We start from the raw sequence: 21,916 nt of genomic DNA on the forward strand, positions 1-21,916 counted from the left end.
CTGACGGCGAGTATTATTTTATGCTGATGGAATGGCCTTTTTACTTGTATTCGGGAATATATTTTTTATTCTACACCTCTCTTTCATTTTATTTACGAACTATCTTTTTCATTACAAATGATATTAAGTGGTTTTTTTTTGTTGATCACCTTATAGATTTGAGTTTTATTAATAATAACAAAAGTTTTCACGTTTTAACTACTCAACTCGACATGAAATTTTGCGTACAATTTGTCGAGGGTACAAAAGAGGGCATAGGATATCTAGCACCTGATCTTGTCTGACGTCCTCAGACGCGGAAAATGGTGTAATTTTATACTTGTATAGTATACACCTGCGTTCGTCATGTATAATGTATATTATATTGCTACATTTATAATTATTACATTCTTTCATTGCATTTCATGCATAATCGATGCATTTTGAATTGGTATTTTAAATATACTTTAAATTTCGCAACCGGTGTTGTGGTATAAACGTGTCCGTCAAAAATTCAATATAAATTCTTCGTATCAATTTAATGAAAAAAACAAAATCTAAATATTGTTGGTTTTTTTTTATGTTAGAGGTGGCAAACGAGCAGGAGGCTCACCTGATGGAAAGTGACTACCACCGCCCATGGACACATGCAATACCGGGGGGCTTGCAGGTGCGTTGCCGGCCTTTCCGGCCGGCAAACTTTTAACTCGAGCACAGCAATTCAAAACGTTGTACCTAAATTGCTTTCACTTTCATTGATCAAGACGCTTCACTTATAAGAATTACGTAAGAATAGATATGAGAAAGATATCTTATACAGCTAATAATATCTAGCAAACAGTATTGGAATCGTAATATCTGTATCGAATGTGATAGTCGACAAGCCGTCTCGTATGGCTGCCAATTTGATGCATTGCACTCTCGGCGGACATCCGGCAACGGCATCCGTTTGATATTGTATACCTAGTATCTACAAAATCGTGTCTTTTGTATACAATTGTACATTTCGAATGTCGCAGTGATCACTGTAACTTGCTTTTAAGTTATTGGTAGTTAAGATCGATTCTTGTTTACGTTTTTTCTACTTTGTGTAAATTTTAAAAGCGATCTTCTTTATTATAATTATAGCAGGTAGAGGTACAGTCTATGTTGTATTATTTAAAAAATACAATTGTATCGGAAAGAAAATTATTCAACAAACTATACATAAAAAAGTAGCACCTTTGTTCTATAAATTGGATAGCACAAAGAAAAACTGTTTGTAAAGATAAACATTATTATAATATAAAATATAATTCAAAACAATACGAATATTCAATATATAATGTACAATAGTCCGTTCGTCATAACATCTGTGACACAACTGTGATTTCCAGTTGTAAAATATATCGCTTCGGCGCACTGCTTGCTTCGAGATACAAAGTCAGATTTGAATCGAATATAGCATCTACACTTTGTGGTTGACTAAATGTATATTTATATTTAGAAGGGCATTCAGAAATCAGGTAACATACCACAACACAAGAACCAATGTATAAATTACGTCGTATATCCGCCATATATAGCTGTAAATATTTTACACACAAGGCAATTCTAAATTAAATATATTACATTATTATTATTAACTGCATGTATTATATGATCCTCTTGTCCGATGACGAGCTGCAAATCTAAATGAAAGCTAACTTCACATAAGATATAGTTTACAAAGCTGTGAACAAAAACACAGATGCACTTTTATTAAAATCCTTTTTTATATCGGTTTGAGACAAAGACCTAGGGCGATACAGCCTTATAATATAGTCATTAGACAAAATAGAAGAAGAAGCAGGGGAATTCTACTACGATACCTATATGTATATACTTTTAAGATATCAGCTAGCAGCCAGCAACATATAGCAGTTGGTATCAAATTTAATTTGAAATTGTCATAATAGTCACGTAAAACAAATCAAAGTTTCTTAACATGTTATTTAATTTATGTTTTAATGCAATAATACGATTTATTAACACTTGTATGTTAGCTGATATAATGTACGTACTCTTTATACTGTTTTATATGCTACGTCCATCGATCTTATAACGCAGGAAGCTCCCAAGACGCTTCAGGTACCAGCCGTCTGTGTCTGTGTTGTGGTACTGCGTATACATGCATATTTTTGCAACAAATAAACTCTTCCCTTCGAAAAAACTTACGATTAGTTTATTTTAACTTGTACTTCATTATTTACTATAAAAAAGTACTAAATGAGGCTACTTAGTTGCCTTTAATGAAAGTATTATACAACAAAAATATCCTCGTGTAAAATACCTACTCATTCTTTACATATATACTCGCAACCGCTTACAATTTTGTCTTTTTCAGTACTTTTACGTAAATTCATATTCTCAATTCCACTAAATGGAGTCGACGTAAGCTGAAATACATGCATTACGTATTTCAGTTTTCGTATATACATACCTATATCATATTCATATGTAGTGTTGAATAATACTTAACAAGTAAATTATTTAACCAGTAGTAAAATCTATTTTTGTACAGCTATTCTATAAGAAAAAACTCGCAACTCACCGCTGGACATGATAGTTTAATGTCCGAATATGATAATGACATTAACTGTAATTAATATAAAATTTATAGAATAAATTGATATAAACTATTATATTGACATTTCACGAGTGAGAAATGAAGCAAATTCTTACAGAATCGCATTGTTGTCATTTAAATATAATAAAATACAAAATATTATAATATCACAAAACCTTCCTTGCAAATAATAATCACTAGTTAGACTATATACATAATGTAAATCTTTATAATATTTGTAAATAGGTTATTTTTATTTATCATTAATCTATAAGTATAATTCTTAGATCGAGGTTGTAAAACTTTAGTTGTAATTAATAGAAAACTACTCGGTCTCTTAAGGCTGCAGTAATAAATCAATCGTCTGGGCGAGGTTTTATCCGCAAGATTTTCCGACCACTCGGATATAGCTGTGTTTTTATACCGTCTGAATCCGAGATGGACGAGTTAAGAAATAGTGAAGCGGTCTCAATTTTAATTACCGTGTATTATTTTAATCTGTAAAAATATCAAACATTCTACATTTTTTTAATTTAGAACTTTTAAAATCAACGAATACTATTAATTCCAAAGAAGATTATATAAAATAATGTTATCGATTATTCTTACTCTATAACGAAGACAATAAAAGGCCGGGATGAATTTTACGCAACACAGACCTGTTTTTTTTTTCGTGGTCGTGCAACTGTGCCATTTTATGGTAAGGGATTCCATCGCCCATAGACATTAGCGCTGTCAGAAATATTAACCACTTCCTACATAGTGAAATATCTACCGGAAATCGATAGTACAATCGCGTTGTCGCGTTTTATAAAATAAACATTAAAGGAGCCATTTTATTAGAAAGTCGCACATTTGATTTACTTTTAGTAAATTATTCGTTCACATTATCTTAGATTTACCAGAATGGAATTGTGTGTTGACAGTTGACTGAATTGGCTTGTCAATCATTGTTATTTTGTTCGTTCCAGTAAATGCCTATTTTATTCCCTTTGTGACGTAGGTAAAAAAAATCTAAGCATCTAAAACGACTTGATATTTCAATCACTTCCGAAATCGAAAGCGATTTGAACCAAATGTAAAAACTTACAAAAAACATTAAATAAAAAATAAATTCAATAAAACTTTGTTATCTCTCAATTTTATTGATTATTTATTCTTAGGCCAGCTAACATGATGATGAGGATATTGTACCAGTCACACTATATCATACTATGCTATGATTCATTAATCCACAAAACAAATGATTTTACGTTTGCTTTAATCATATTCTAAAGTTATACTTCGTACTTGAATTATTTAATTCTTTCTTTTATATTAATCTATAAAAAAACTTATGAATTAACATATCCTGATATATTTTTCCTCTCAAATTGTTATTTAATTTTAAACGGATTGCCTAAGCAGTAAAAAAGTGACTTCCATCACATAGTTTGGGACGGTATGTCCGCGTTAGTGGAATAAATCGAGTCCTTGGGTCTGAATGCCGCGCATGCCTCCGCCCAAACCCTGAAATATTACTGGCGCAGGTATTCGACGCTTTTAGATGACCTTGGAATCTTTTGTCTCTTATAAAAATATTAAATTGAGTATCGATCCAAAAATGTCTATGTTTTAAGTGATTTTTGAAATAGGTTTCATTGTCATACTTTGATATATGTATTTAACCGTAATTGTTGAAATATGTTAACCAATGATTGCTAGTTCAAGCCCAGGCAAGCGCCACTGAATTTTCATGTGCTTAATTTGTGTTTATAATTTATCTCGTAATAGGAAGAGAAACAACATAAGTAAACCTGCATTTGTCTAATTTCAATGTAATTATGGCACATGTGCAAACCCCATAGGTGCGGTGTAGCAATAAGCTCCAAACCTTGTCCTCACTTGGAGCGGAGGTCTTAGCATTGAGACAAACAGGCTGCTACTTACATACTTTTTTTTTTACTTATCTGTCAAAAACAATGATTACACATAATTATAGCTCTCACTAATACTTTCAATTGTTAAAAATACTCCAAATTGTTATATAATTTCAGTTTCAATAGATAACCGAGTTTCTTTACTCGTGTATAGGTAGATGTTTGCTTACTTACACAGATGTGATAAAATGCCCGTAAAAGTCCAACAGTTTTATTGTTCCACCAGTAAACCATCGCGACTCATAAAGAATTAATTGTAAACGTTGAGATATTAAAGTCTTTAGGTTTCATACTTTTATGCCTTAAGTTCTGAGTTCTTAAGATCATCTAAATTGATTTAATAACACTTGAAAATCAATTTTCTTTTTTCTTTTCATGGAAATCGTTGTCTGTATGTATATACGAACAAAATGACTTTTGGAATCCTTATATGAAGTGAATAAATTACGATTGAAAAATGCAAAGGCGTTCTTGTCAATTAATTAAACAAGGAAAGGGCTTGCCCTAAATAATATAAAGGTCGTTAGGGATGAGTGCACCCGAAGCGTCATTATCCTTGGTCGTTGGGGTGTGGAGTGATTGCCAGCGGCAAAACATTACACATTGAAAATATTAAAATTAATTCAGGTAAAATTGACTTCTTAAACATAAATAGATTACTTTAAAATTTAAACGTCTGGCAAGTCTATTCAAAAGAAGTAAATAAATCATTGAAATTCATGATTATTGTGACCTCTACTGATGTGATGTCGCGTATAATATAATGTATGGTATATAAGGTGTAGGTATTTTTATTTATAATTAAACAGCCTTCATAATCTTTACTATACTTAGTTCCTCGAGGAATCAATAATTTGAAATGCTATGTTCTGATTTCACACATGACTTGTGGGCTTGATATTGCATTTACATTTTAAGAAAATTATTATTCTCGGAGATAGGGTCTTGTTAAAGCTGATATAAGGAATGTCATGTCACGTCCACACCACGTCCATCAATAACCATAAAAAAATATTATAAAATGCATTCAGTGATCAAGCTGATTTTTCAGCGTCAGACCTTAATAGTTTATTTGCTTTCGTAATATTAACGATTTTTTTTTTTTTATTTAAAAAACTAATCTACGAGGTAATTCGTAAATTATTGACTGCCGGTCAATAGTTAGGTCAGTTTTAATAAACTAAAGCGATTTTGCGTATCATTCTTTTGTCAATAATCCGCTATCACTACGGCGCCTTGACGAAGGATAGACGGGTATTTCTTTTATTTTTAGGCGAAGTAATTAGAATAGAAGGTCTTCTCAAAGGGTGAGGGTTTGAAGAAAGTAAAAATCACGATTGAGATATAATTAAGAGACATTAAGAAACATTACAAGTTTATTACGATATAAAAAATATTAAATTTTGTATTTTTTTAATTTTTATAATTTATCTCGTTTAACGCCGCTCCTAAGCCAGTTCGAATTTAACAGATTGAAAATATTTTGAGACTGTTACATCATAAATATTTTTATTAATTATGAGAGGTAAAATAATTAGGATGATTAATACCGAGCTAATCATTCTATTCTTCTACATAACGCTGACCCATCGCAGCAAAAGCTCCACGTGCATCAATTTATTCAAACATCCTGAAATATCTCTACTTCATCATGAAGTTCAAGTTCTACGTGGTCGCAGACAGTTTTATAGGTATTTTAGAACCACTGAAATTCATTTCAGTTATAATTTTGTTAAGACTTACTTGTTAACCTTGACTGCCTATTTTTACTCTGCTGAAGTTGACAAAATAAACTATGTCTTATATAATTTGTGATAATATATCTTAAGAACTATGTAACGTATTATGATGTTAAGGTATAAATCGGATGCAACTTTTAATTCGAAAACATGCAAAATACTCCTGATTATATAGTAAACATTAATTTTGAATTAGACTTTTCAGTATAAATAATAAAGTTATATATTCAGGTTTTTTAGAATATAATCCTAATTGGTTAAATAGGAAGGCAGATGAATGATTTAGGAAACTCAATGTATTATTTAATCTTAATTATTTAGGTAAGTTTAAAACTTAAAGGGATTTTAAGGGTTCAATGATCTACGCACATATTGACTCGTGTTTGCAAGAGCTTGGACTTGCGTTCTTCCATATCGATCTTCGTCTTGTGGTGTTTAAAACTTACACAGAAGTAAGTTGAGTTTGTTCCGGTGTCTAACAGCGTGCTGGGAAGATTATATACTTAGATAAATTACTTTTTTATAAGAGTTTAAACAAATCGATCTCCTTTAAATGTAAATCAACTTCACTATTTTCTAAATATCTGCACTTTTAAAGTCTGCATATCCTGGGGGCTCGAGTTGAAAAACCGGGTCAGGCCACTTAACATTTATTACAAGTTCTTAACATTTGTGAAGCTAGGTGTTAGTAATTTTGCAGTATTACATTTTCGTGCTTTGGAATGCATGTACTGAATTTGGTTCGGTGTCTGATCTACTGGTGTGAAATAAGTATAAAATATGTAGAAAATCAAATAGAACATCAAATTTTATTTGAAACATTACCTTCGTAAATTATTGGTCGAATTGGAGGTATCTTTACATTTAATTTAACTTATAGTGACTATTCAACGGTGATTGAATTAAATAAAATATATCTTGATTTTAAGTATGAGAAAACATTTGAGTTGGCAAATATATCCTGCCCTAAGGCTTATCTCATGCGTAGTTGGTTTGTCCTTGAGACTGCCGATGCGAGAAATCTATCAGGAGATCTGATTTTACTATGTACTTAAATTAAAAGTAAATAATGAGGAACGTTTTTATTAGATTTGGTGTATTGTCTGACCGAATGCTTCTATAAATCCAGACCATTGAAGTGTGTTCAATTTTATAATAACTATATTTCTTGGGATCAACAGTGAGAAAATCATAATAAATATGGCCGTGTAGGAGTATTCCTGAGACGTAATTATCTGCTAATCCGCAACAAAATTTGGGTAATATGTGAATAATTTACCAACACGATACAGCCCAGCTCAGGGATTTGGGATTTCCTTAAAATCCCATGCTCAAATAGACTCCATACTATTCGAACAAAATAAAACATAGCAAGCATCTGTTTCTGTCCCAAAGGTATCCAAAAATGTACAAAGATACCCCAAATAAACATAGGTAGTTTGGTTTAGGCTTTAAGAAAAATAAGCAGGACAAAAAATAAATTTATTCGGTTGAAAAAGGAAAGGAAAGCCCACTCCTGGCAAGTAACAAAGGAAAGTTCTTAGTGTATCGAGAGGAAACTTTAAATGGAAGATTATGAAATGCTTTAAGAACAAAAATATATGTAAATTTTAAATGCAAAGTTTTGCGCAAGTGGGCCCTAATAATATGCTAATCGGTTTACAAACAGTACTTAAGAACATTTAGAGTCGCTGAAACGTTTTCAAATCATCGGATTTGTTCAAAGTTGCGAAAAGTTACTGAACTTTCCACTCGCAGTTGTTATTGTTGAAGCAAGCACGTGATCTTTGTACTATTTCAAAATATTATTTTAACAACTCTGTTTCGACGTGTCATTTAATAATATTTTTTTTTATTGTTAAGCGAAAATGAGATCATTCAACCAGATGTCCAGGTGGCTGGATAATTTCGATCCTGCCCTCAGAAGACACGGAGGAGATACTGCTGGTTTTTTAGTGGCTTTTCTGGCTCAGTCGTGGGGAGTAAATTCTACATATCATACACTACTTCGTGTGAGTAACCCAACGACGCGTTTTTCCAACGAAATGCCTGCACCATTTGCCCATATAATGTCTTACTAAGTTAATATATTTGTTTTTTTTTGTTTTGTTTTCTAAAGTAGTTATCAAATATTATGTGTATATTATATGTTGTACCTCACTCATATGAAAACAACTTACTATTTATAATAACTTATAAGTACGTACCTTATTTACTACTTTTGTTGTTTTTTTTATGCTCTTATAAATATCACCTTAATATAATTATGAAATATTAATTTTAAGTTCCAGGTTTAAGAGCACATTGGAGCAAAATTCTTAATTTACTTTTTTTTTTCTAAAATATATAATTCATTTAAGGTGGAACGAGTGGTTTACACTTAGTGTTGAACGTAACCTTGAATTTCTTCTTAAAACAAATATAAATAATAATAACCCGTCACGGTTGCAAGGTAAGGTTGTAGATTCCTCGCATCTGTTCCATAGAATTGAAGTAAGATGATACACATATCTTAGGATTATGAGGGAAAATAGAATCAATTTCCATGAGTGTGAATAATTTTATGCAAGGTCACCTAAACCGCAACGTATCTCTTTATTCAAGATTGTGTCAATCAATTTCTAGTGAAGGAAGGTCGTTATCATCCAATAACCCACCTGGTTGACGCCAGCGTTCTGTGCCCACTCGCCTGACAAATTGTCTAGTGATAAACTCGGTGTAGGTGACGATAGGATTATTGAGGATATATAGAAAATTTAGGTTTTATATGAACGTTAAATGGCTTATACGCTCCATGATGCGCAATAACGATTGAAATATTTTTATAAAATTTTAATGACATTTCGATAAAGGTATAAAGGCCTTTAGATATAATATGCCACGAATGATAAATAATCCACTGCTGGAATAACATATCCTATACATCCATTTTCTTGGCAGTAGCCCATCTGGTTAGGTACCACCCACTCATCAGATATTCTATCGCCAAATAACAGTACTCTGTATTGTTGTGTTCCGGTTAGAAGTGTATTGTATGTAGAAGTGATTACATCACAGGCACAGGGGACATAACATTTTAGTTCCCAAGGTTGGTGGCGCAAAGGTGATGTAAGGAATGGACTATTTCTTACAGCGCCTTTGTCTATGGCTGCGGTGACCACTTACCATCAGGTGGCCCATAAGATCGTCCGCCAACCAATGACATAAAAAAAACTTTAAGATAAAGTTTGGAGATAATTCCACTACGTTGCGCTTATGCCGGTTGGTGTAACGTATGACATCATCTATCTGGAACATGCAAACACTAATTAAGCATATCATTATCTACACATGGGTTGATTGTGTTCTTGTGGTGATACGATTTTTTTTCTTTTTAAAACCAAATTCAAAATGAGTCATTATTAAGAATAAAACAAACGATAAACTGCAATACGTATACTGCATGTATAATTTCAAGCTGACAAGGAAGAGGCCGAAAGAGGAAAATACGAAAGCCAGCAAGCTGCCAAAATATTCGTCTCTAATACCAAATTATATATTTGTGTTGTGTGCAGATAAAACATTTTAAACTTAAAGCAATGGGGCAAAAAAAACTATGCGATATAATACCCCCTTAGTTGCCAATGGACTGGTTAATTTTTGGTTAATAGTTTCGGAAATGCTATCACCGAGGAAACGTTCCTCGGTAGTATTCTTGACATTCCATGCGGTCATGATTCCCGCAGTAGTTTTTACTAATTTTGATCACTACGTAATTGGTCAGTTTAATATTTCTTATGTAGTAAGTAAATCATTATTTAGCTGATAAAAAATTGCTCGAAAAAAAAGCTTATTGCAAATTGAACAATGAAACGAGTTTTAGATTAATCTCGCTGACCTAAATTTAAAATAAATGAAAATACTGCTGCTATTTTGTTCCCCGCATTTCAAGTGAACGCCAACTTTGGTCTATTTTTAGTAAAGCGAACTTTGACCGCCTGATTCTTCCACCCCACTGACTCCCTTTATATGGACCAAATTGAAAACAAGGTAAAAAGGACCTTACCTCCCAAGTAATACAGAGCTTCGATTGAACTGCAGAACCTTTTGTAGAAACTTGTTCCTGTTAGGTATATATGACGTCACTGGCTGTATTCTTTTGTTAGTTGGTAATGTAATGTGACGTCAGAGCATAGTGGTATTATATTGGAGACTTAATCCCTAATGAATGCTATTGATTTCTTAGTTGCTTAAAATGTTAATATTCTTGTAGTACACATGCATAGAAGACGACTACAGTAACACAGAAACAGCCTGTATATTTCCCACTGGGAGAAGAGGCATAAGCGCCTCTTCTCCCTTGGAGGAGAAGGCTTGGAGCATATGCCACCACGCTGCACCAATGCGGTTTGGTGGATAAACATGGTAGAATTTCGTTGAAATTAGATACATGCAGGTTTCCTCACGATGTTTTCCTCCACCGCCAAGCACGAGATGAATTATAAACACAAATTAAGCACATGAAAATTAGTGGTGCTAGCCTGGTTTGAACCCGCAATCATCGGTTAAGATGCACGCGTTCTAACCACTGGGCCATCTCGGCTCTAGAAGACTACTGACGGCATTGAAATCAGACTTTGTTAAAGTAATTGTAATCCTTGTTACATTCCTCTATATCTTTCGATTATAAAAATACTGTTTAACTCTTAAGTATTTTCGTTCGTGTATATAAGTGGAGAATATCTACATCGGTTGGCAAATCTCGAAGGACATCATCAACTTACAATTTGTGGGAAACCTGAAGATCATAAGTTATCTACAATTCACAATGTAATAGTCTAATAAATACAAGTGCTCTTTGTTTTGTTGCGGGACATTCGCGGCCTATTACTCTGTAAATATACAAAGTTGGCGAACTTACAGTGGCGTAATAATAATATTTAACAGTGACAAATATTGTTTAAGCACGAAAGTAAAAAGGGTAGTTCTCTAAAAAGTGTTATAATTATTTAATTAGTAATATTCTTGTACATGATTATTTAAACGGATTTGTGTTTAAATAATTAATTAAGAAAATTGGGGTTTGGAGTGTGAAATGAGCTTTTTTATAATTATGTATTAGGTTGAAGATATATCATCACACAGGAATATAATAATTAATTAATTTAGTAAAAAAAAATATGTATAAATTCTGCCTTAGCATTTAATAAGTATTAACTTCTAATAGCTTATTTTTATATTAATCCGTTATAACCAAAACGGATTACCCAATTAACCCAAAATATATTTTAAGAAGAAAAAAAAAAAAAAAATTTTAAGAACAACAAATTTCTTTATACACAAATTCAATACTAATTCTTCCCTGACCTATTCAGCTCTATTATAAAATGTCATGGACATAATTAACACGATTTAAGCTTTGCCAATTAATAAAGGTCATGAAGTTGATTTAGGATTGAATATATCAAGCTATATTTGCACTTGGGCTGCTTAGTATTATTACATATTATATCTTTTAATAACTGCCACTTCATACAACTGTCAGTTATTAAAAATACGTTGTGGTACATTATTCCTTATATCTTAATTCTTACATGTATTTCTCCTATCTATTAAAATGAGATTTTTTTTTAATTGCTTAAAATAAATAAATATTTATAGGCAAAGATAAGAAAGAAAAATACATAGTTTCGCGTGCGTGTGCGTGTGCGTGTGTGTGTGCGTGTGTGTGTGTGTGCGTGTGTGTGTGTGTGTGTGTGTGTGTGTGTGTGAGAGAGAGAGAGAGAGAGATTACACAAACTTATAAATAAAAAGACATACACTTTCCTAATTATTAATAAATAAATAAGATAATCATGCATTGTACAAGTATACTTCTTTCAATCGTGCTGTATATTTTTTAAAGCAAGAACAAAAGGCTGTATTTTAAATTGCTGTATGTAATTACGTCTTTTCAGTATCTGTACGACATTTACATTATTAACATTTATAACTTTTGTATTGTAACCATATTCCAAAGGTTAATTACTTTGGAATGTGGTTGAAAAATAAAATCGTTAATATGCCGTTTCATTAACGAGTCTATTCAACATTTGTGTAATTATTTTTTTGTTGAAATTACTGTTTAAAAATATTCGAAATACATTTATTATGGATAATATATGAGCTCAAGGTCCACCAACTAGTGAGTTGAAATTCGTTGATTTGATTCCGTCATTTGACCGAATTGAGTCATTATTGTATTTATTTTTAAAATATTTTACAATTAGTTATGTTGTAGCGATTTGAGAGCATTATATGGATGCAAAATATTTAATGGATTTAGATGAAATTCATCATATTAACGCCAAATATAATGAATATACTTGATTCGTAGTGAATAAAGTATTCCATTAAGAAAGAAAAAATAACATTTAACTATAAGAAGAGATGAGGATAAAGGCATCGTGACTCTAGTATTGTCACAAAATGCGTTACGTATAAATATTGAAATCAATATAATAAAATTTTAAATGAATATTTAAGATTATATCATGATGCGACCGACTAACACTGAAAATAATACTGTCTCTAGCCGTATGTATGTATATATGGCTTTATCTCGAACAATCAGAAATAATTCTAAAGAGATCATGCGATACCAATTTTTTAGAGCACTGATTCGTTCTTAAATAAAAAAATAATTGTAACTCAATTATAAACTCGCAATCGGAACTAAATACCAGGTTTAGTTTCATTGGGATCAACGTTTCTTTGATTAAAATTTTTCCATGATAAAGTATACGTGCTATTTGAAAAAAGAATAAAACATAAATAGAGGGTCGCTAGTGAAACATAATTAAATTTCACTCAAAAATATGTCTTTGTCGTTAAACGTTTACTATGTAAAGTCCTTATAGCTGCGTTCAAAGTGATCTCGTTGGTATGCAATGTGCGTTTGCATTGAGCCAGTAACTCGATCAAGTATCATGTCTTTAAGTTTTGTATTTAATACGTGACAAATAATGGGGATGTGATTAGTTTCTTTGTACAAATGTCAGTGTTAATTACAAACTTGTAAACTAATAGATAACAAATTAAGATGTTGTGAATTATGAAATTTCCAAGAATGATGTTTTTTTATAATGTTTGTTAATAATTATCAAACAAAAAAAAAATAATACAAAATCGGTTGACTAACAGAAAGGCAAAGATACTGAACTGTTCCGTCTTTGCCTGTATGGGTATATAGATTATACTCAAAATATTCCAATTTTTTTTTAAATATTAAAATTGAAATTTCAATATGATTTATTTTTTCGATTCAAACGTACTTTTACGGACCCACTACAATTAAAACACGTTCGAATGCTTTCCTACTATGTGCATTTAGTGCTCGATGAAAGCGATATAAAATTTAAATTTGGAATTTAATTTCGCCATTTGAATGCGAGGAAGGTGTTTTTTGATGTCACCTAGAGACATTTGGCGAAAATAATAAAACCGAAATACCGTTTAAAATTAAACATAAAACTTTTATAACCAGTAAATCTATTTATTGTATATTTTTTTTATTGCACTGGTTTTTTTTTTTGAAACACGACAAAATTTTATAAATGATAGTTACTCTACTATGCTTTCCCAATCTATAAAGCGAAATCGTTTTATCAATATTAAAAAATATACCTAAAATGCTTTATTTTAATTTTTGCAATTTTATTGTTAAATGCTAAATAAAATATAATTAATTTTATTAAGTACCTCATAAACGTTTTAAAATTCTGTTAATTCTACGACGTTAGACAAATAACAGATAGCTGTGGGCGTTATAAAGGACCCTTTTCGAAAGCCACAGGCACAAAAACCTCGTTTAACAGTCGAAAAATGAAAAACAATTCCAATTTGGCGCGTCAACCGTTTGAATTCGGAACGAGAGGCGGTGAGGCGTGCGACGCGTCGAGGCGGACGCCTATACCAGAGGTATGCGGGTCGTGAGAAGACAAATTTAGATGTGGTACTTTTAAGTTAGAGCTACCCATTAGTGCGAAAAATTCGCAGAACTGCAATAAGATTATTTGTCACTGTTTATTCACACACAAATCAAGCATTAAAGATTTTGTTCACATTTTTCTATAACATGACTTCGACCTTAGTTTCATTTCGTTCAAAATATCATTAGAATTTGTAAATATGAATATATTATGTCTAAATACTCAGGTACTACATAATATCATAAATATTTAAGTACTTGAGTAAATAAATAGTTTAATTACGATACATAATATAATTCATTATATGAATATGAATCTGAGAAGATGGACCTGAGTTTTGAGTATGGATGTGGATGGATATAGAGGTAGGGGACGACCCAAGAAACGATGGATGGATTGTGTGAAAGACGATATGGTTAGAAAGAATGTTACGTGTGAGATGACGTCTGACAGAGAAGCATGGAAGAAGAAGACATGCTGCGCCGACCCCAAGTAAAATTGGGATAAGGGCAGGAGGAAGGAATATAATTCATTATACATATATCGCATTTTAAATTTAAACCAACAAATTAAAACCTTGTTAATAATAACTCATATATTCTGTAAGAACATCATAAACACCGCATAACATTTTTCCTAGCGCCGTGTTCACACCCGCTTGACGTCGACACCGCACCGCTTGTCACTTATCTGACGCACCCCCGCCCGTGCTTTTCTCAAACAGAAGCTCAGACTGTGCCCCGTGCGACTGCAATGGTTATTAGCAACGTACCAAACTTCTTATATGTAAGATCTTGGGGTGTATTTCGTAGACATTCCTTTGTTGCTTGTATAGGTAACTATCAATTTACGTAACTTTGAAAATGTCAGGTTTAATTACAAACTATTTGCTGTTTATGTGGACTGATTTCGAAAAATGAAAGATAATTTTTAATATTTCGGTGTTTTTTTATCTGTTGGACTCAATTTTCTCTATGCTTTTATTCCGATTACCTTTTGCTGATGTCATTATTGATCCTTATAGTTTCACGCGGTTTGGGTATAAAATGACGATTATTAGATTCCATCTTAAAATTTGAGCCTTCTCAGAAATTGAAATTATAAATCGGTTTAGAGCGCTGTCGGTGGGTTGAGCGTTTTTGCTCATAGCACTGTAACACATTTTATTAAGGTCTGGTACCTTAATAAAATATATATACGGTGTTTTTACTTACGGAAATACGTTGAACTTCTCGTTCATTCAAGTCTTAATTCATCATATTTTTAGTATTTAATGAACAACAATTCAGATACTATTGCATAATGTTTATTTTTACTACTAATATATAATAATGAGTGTATAATACAAGGGACTATAAATATAGAAGCTTAAACAAAATAAAAGATATGTTATTTTATAATTAATTATGAAGATTTACTTCGTTATTTTTCTCACGGCTGATAATATAACAGACGAATCATTCGGCGGTCATAATAAAACGATTCCCGCCTACCGAAGCTATCAGAAACATGTGTATACCTGACATTCCTAGCAATGGGACTGGTTCATTAATTTTTATTAGCGCAGCTCCAATACGACATACAAAGATTGACGTTATTGGAAACGTTTGCATTGTACTACGATTTTATTTAATAGAATAATATTTTTATTTTGTTCATAATTTAAAAAATACACCAGTAATTAATTTAAAAAAAATGTAAACATTATAGAAAATAAAATCAATAAGATATATCCACACCGACAAGTCCGCAACCACCACCGACAATATTATTGAAGATGGTACTGGCATGGATGGTCGCACTAAGCGCCGAGATGGGTTCGGTGGCTAGTAAAGCTTCATTGAAGATTGGGGATTTAAGCCCTTTTGGATACTGTGCTATGCTGATTCTGTACTGATAATTATGACATTTTCCTTCACCGTCGAGCACGTGATTCATTATAAAGAGAAAATAATTAAACGATAACCTTCTCCTCTTTAGAAGAGGAAGCCTCAGCAAGTGGAAATTTATAGACTGTTATCTTTTGAATTCAATATTCAATAATACTTGTCTTCATTTGAATCCTGTAATCTTCGGTTCAGATCGATGTGCTCTGTCTGCTTTTTGTTTTGATCTCTACTTGTGGTATGATGATGACAATGTCGCCACGGTCGATTTGATTCACGGTGGCCAACCTCAACGGACAAGCCAACTACGCAGGACATATTACATTTAAGCAAGTGCGTGCATAAACGTAGGTGCACTCTTTATTCCTTTACTCTCATAACCCGACGGGACATAAAGGGAACGATAGGAAAGAGTTAAGGCGCAGGACCAAGGGCGTTACGTACTTTCTAAAGCACGAGAGTGTATCCACGTCCTACTTCCAGACTCAATGCCACGACTGAGAATTTGACCCGGGTTTTGAACCCAGGACCTCACGATATAATATTTAGGACCAACAAATCAGTCCAAGACTCTTGGTATGCACTTAGTTCAAAGCGGTATGTCTATGCGTAGGAGAAACATCGCCCGAATACCGTATCTTTTAAGAATTTTTAATAAAAAGTTATTTAATATTTTTCTACAAATAGGTGAGTAAAGATAATTAACGAGGATATAATAGCATTCATTGATTAAATAATAAAAATATATTGAATTTATTTGTGGATTAATTCTCATTAGCAGCCCGAAATCTTCAAGTAATTGTCAGTATTTCAATTGCCGTGCCTCGGACGTAAAGCCGTTGGTCCTATCGGATTAACCGTCCGATCCGTTTATGAAAGCGAAGGAATAAAAAGACTGTACTTGATTTCACACACACACACCAGTATATGATAATGTCACGTAGTTAGTTTTGTACCCCATGAAATCAGTCGAGAGGACAACATACAAACAAAATGATAATCATAAGTGTAAGTATCTCTTTGAATATTTTGATATCACCATACTAAAAAACATTTTGAATTAAAAATCTTCACCGTACAATTTCGAAATCAGGCCGAGAAGCTAGGCTTTAATAAAGGTAAGGCTTAAGAGCACTCTCCTAGGTAAAAGACACAATAAATCTGATATTAAATCTTTCATTACCGTGCTCTGCTCTGTCCGACAATGGACAAAGCTATTAGCACGCACTATATCGAATTACGTGGTCATGTTACAGGCCGTGCATAACATTTTACGAGTGCTCTGATAGTCGAATCAAATTCAAGCAATCTTTGTTGCTCCTTTATGTCACTCTTATTTAATACTATCCTCTCGCTAGATCTGCCCATTTATTGGTTGGGTTTAAGTAAAATTCATTTGCACATTCATTGCGTTTTTTAAATTTTCTTTTTACTTTATTGTGTAAATTTTATATTTGCAAGTGTTAAACAGGGCAAATTCCGTTTCTAAACTTAGTTCTTTTTCATATGTGAGTCAGAATTTCATCCGAAACATGAAGTTTTTTTTACAAGATATGCCTTCACTGCAAGTATAAAATTAGTACTAAAAGCTAAGCACATTAAATCTTACGGTTGCTCACCCATTTGATCCTACGAACATCGGTTAACTTGTCAATGCACCATCTACATCTACTAGGCTCCTTTACGTATATTTTTTCAGTTTTGTTTTGATATTTTTATTAGACATATGGATAAAGCTATTGTATCATGTATTGCGTCAATATTGTATGCAATATCTTGTATTGCGATCGAGCTAATAAAGCAGGAACATAATACAGAAATCTGTTTACAAAGCTATATCGGACAGGGAAGGGTTTCCGATGGAATTAATAATGCATATTCAGAAGGCACTATTGAATGCCTCGTTCTATCAATAATTGAAGAGGGATACTAACGGTTATGTGGATCTTAGAACTGTGAATGTGGTGGAAGTGGTACAATAGAGTTAAGTGAGAAATAAATTGAATCGAAATAATTCGCATAAAATTTTATCATCTTTAGGAACGGGCTATGATTTATATATAATTACCTTCCCACAGACTCAAATATAAAAAAAAGTATATTAAAAATAAAAACACAGTACAAGTATGTCTTTTATGTTAGTTGCAAGGGCAATTATAAGCAAGAAATAAGGTAATAGTAGTAATCAGTCGTATATTAGCAAAATAAATTACTAATACCTACAAACGTTTTCCTAATGGCATGTCCTCAATGTCATCCATTGATATCGCAATACAAGGGGAATGGCTAATGTGTTAACAGACTCGAAGGAACCTTTACTCCTGATGATTAAAAACTCATATTGTTGCGCTTTTGAAAAACCTTAGGACAAAGATCATTTCACAACCAGCATGCGCGTGAAAAGACGACACTTAAACATTTCATTCTGAGAATAATTTTGCGAGACTATGTACGTTCAAGACACTAACTGTAAAGAAATGTTAATATATTTACACTTCCAATTAGTGGAAATCAATCAAAAAGTGTTATAGGTTGCACATTAAATTATATAACCAGAACATCTGTCCATAGTTTGAAATAAATTATTGTTTGCCCAAATTAGTTATATTTGTAAAAACGAGGCATTAGATTACTAAGACTCGGAATTAGAAGTTTTTTCAATATCAAATCATCATAATATATAATATACATGGTGGATGATTTATTACGTACATACCGTAGAAGTTAATTTAAGAAATATAAAGAAAAAGTTGCAGGAAACAACAAGCGATAATTACAGTAACGGCATCAGTAAATTAATCGAATCTCTGTTCATTTTTAATCCAGTACGAAATTATTGTTTTACGACTTCGATTAACGACTTAAAATCGATTATGTTGTTGAAAATTCAATTATGTTTTATATTTTCATTTCCATCTCATATTGTCCACGGAGAGGATTTAGATATAATCGTAAAACTTAATACGAAAGACATCATAAATGAACTAAAGTCTGAAATTTCATATAACTACTGGTCGAAGTTGGTTGAAGTTTTCGCGAAAAATGCCGCTCAGTCTTTTATCAATGAGATTAAGAATAATAAACTTCCAACTCCAGTGACTGAGTGAGTATTACTTGAATAACAATTGCAATTTACTTGGTGGTAGGGATTTGTCCAAGACCTTTTGGGCAGGGACTACCATCCCACTTATTTTATTGTCAAACAGCATTATTTGGTAATTTGGTGTTCCGGGTAAAAGGTGCAAGTGTAAGGGTAAAAGTGAGCCAGTGTAATTATTGCCGAAAGAGACATATCTGACGCTTCTTATTTTCTAAGGTTGGTGGCGTTTTGGCGATGTAAGAAATGTTTAATATTTCTTACAGCGCAAATATCTGTGAGCGATGGTGTTCCTTAGGCCGTCCGCTAATGCTAATATTATTTATTTAAAAAAAAAATCATTTTTGTGTATATATTACATTCATGTTGATTGAAACACACATTATATAATTTTGGTATTTGGGAAGATCATTTAATTTTAAATTTAAAAAGCATTACGGTTTCTTAGAACTAATAGTCAATTGTAGCATAATAGTACTGTTTTTTAAGTCATTTTTTTAAGTCAATGTTAGTTTTGTGTCAAGCCAATGTTAGGTACCTATCAATTTATTTTGAAGTTTTGTACGGACAGAAATTCAGTAGCCAAGGATTATTCCCTACAACGAATTATGCATCTAATAAGGTATTTATATTCGTAAGTTTATTTTTCAGATTAATAAACGAGCACAAAATAGGTCGAGTTAATCCGCTATATGTTAAAAATACTTTACTAAGCGAAGAAAAAGCATATAAACTTTTGAAGGAACCTGCGCCAGATGGTGATGCTCCGGGCTGGCATTCCGTCGAACTAAGTGATGAAGAGGACTCACCTAAAAAGAACAAAGGCATACCCTTATATGGATTGACTAAAATCAACGGAATATATGTAAGAAGACTATTAGGTCTTCTAATTTAGAAAATAAGCCAAATAAAAAATAAAAAACGGATAAGAGACTATTTTATTATTTTGGGAATTTAAGCCGTCGATGTTCACAAATCGTAATATATTATTTTCATACTCCAAGACTTCAATTAACTAGTATGGGCTAATCTACACTTTGAATGACGCTATGTGTCAATTTTAAATTACTTAGTTTTAATCAACATTCGAAGCAGAGTATTTCGTATTTTAACGGTTTTTGCAGACGTATAAAAAATCTTTATTCATAAATGTAGCTCCATAAAAACTAACGTAATGCAGCTATTCACGTAATAATATGATATCTACCATTATAATCGACAGTGCGTCTGAAATCGAGAGGAAATCCGCGGAGATGGTCGTTGCTATAACTCACAGACTGTATGAATTATTGATGCCCGTCGCACAATGCTGGGAGCGGGATATTAGATGATAAATAAACGCTATGACGCTTGCCAGTGAAGCCTCTAAGAATAGAATGGATACTCGGAACGTTATGAAGGCTTGCCCATTCATACTTGAAGACGTTTCATAGCTATCGGAGAATTTGTGGCGAAATAAATTTTCAGAGAGTATAAAAATGTTTTTTTAAATTAAAGATAACTTAACTATTTACATATAGGAAAAAGAAATTATTTTTGACTCTAATTTTGTAATTTAAATTTTTTATTGTATCTATATCCAATTTTTTTTCCAATACATAAAATGCTTCCTGCCTAATGCTGAATTTCATATTATGAAGTTTACCTATTAATGCGTTATCTTTATTATAGTAAATTTTATAGTTGTAACATGTTGTGTCGAACTGAACAATAATGAAGTAATTTACAATTTGTTTAAATGAATGTGATCTTAATTTTTTCTAGAGCCTGCTGGGCCTATGGACTCGCATATATTGCCTTCGCATGAGGTAAAAATTTGAAGCGTATTACCTCAAGGATTTCATTTAACGTATGCAGGTTTCCTCGCGATATTTTCATTATTCGCCGAGCCCAAGAAGAATTATAAACATAAATTAAACACAAGAAAGCTCATGATGTTTGCACGTGTTCGAATCTCGTTAAGATTCGGTTAACATTTAGAAGTTCTAGCTGCAGAAACATCTCGGCTCTTAAGTGATTAAACCATTTAGTAATTAAATAACGGACTAGGGACATATCCGTTAAATTTTTGCCCTGTAACCCGTCACTATGAGAGCTTATCGCTATCAACAGCGGTCTGTGCAAATCCATTTGGTAATTATCTGCGCTATACCAGCGTTAATGCCTTTGTGATCGGCTTCAGTTCTCCATAATTCTGCTCTTTGTTACGCAGATTGGCGGTTTGTAAATATTTCATAGGATAATTGATTCGACTGTGATTAATTTTCGGCGTGTGTGTGTGTTTGATATATTTTTTAAAAGTTATAGAAATTGTATTAATTTATTGATGAAGATGATATTTGAAATTCAAATGATTCATCATTTAGATATTTTATGACATTTGTAATATATTACATCATATAGGTTAAAAGGTATTATTCATAATATAACGATGCGAGGAATACTACAGGATAAAATATGGACAAGCTTTCAAAATTTAAAAAGCTCTCTCTATATTTTATGTTATGACATACTGCGTTCATAGTAGTTTATGGATACAGCCTAAAATAATGATTAATATAGTTGTGATTAGTTGGCTATCTAGAATGGCACATTCATCCATTTATAGGTGAAGGGAATTTACATTTCTAAATTGATGTTTTTAAAGCTAAAAATATTAATAAATGAGGCATAATATTTCGTAAAATATTAAATCGATGATAAAAATACGAAGTTCTGGCTATATGTGTGATTATTGTAATTATAATTAAGATTGATTAA

General features: G+C 32.2%; 1 protein-coding gene across 1 annotated transcript; it reads left to right on the top strand.

Moving 5' to 3' along the window:
- Positions 1 to 18,932: 18,932 nt before the first annotated feature.
- LOC125064414 lies at positions 18,933 to 20,051 on the top strand. The gene is made up of 2 exons (XM_047671406.1): positions 18,933 to 19,162; positions 19,808 to 20,051. The coding sequence occupies exons 1-2, from the start codon at positions 18,933 to 18,935 to the stop codon at positions 20,049 to 20,051; spliced, it is 474 nt and encodes a 157-aa protein (XP_047527362.1).
- The last annotated feature ends 1,865 nt before the right edge of the window (positions 20,052 to 21,916 follow it).

The sequence above is a fragment of the Vanessa atalanta genome, chromosome 5 (assembly GCF_905147765.1).
Source record: "Vanessa atalanta chromosome 5, ilVanAtal1.2, whole genome shotgun sequence".
Taxonomy (NCBI): Eukaryota; Metazoa; Arthropoda; class Insecta; order Lepidoptera; family Nymphalidae; genus Vanessa; species Vanessa atalanta.

Coding starts and splice junctions, on each gene's coding strand:
- LOC125064414 (XM_047671406.1), top strand. CDS start 18,933: ATGTTGTTGAAAATTCAATTATGTTTTATATTTTCATTTCCATCTCAT. Junction 19,163..19,807: donor CTTCCAACTCCAGTGACTGA/GTGAGTATTACT, acceptor TTTATTTTTCAG/ATTAATAAACGAGCACAAAA.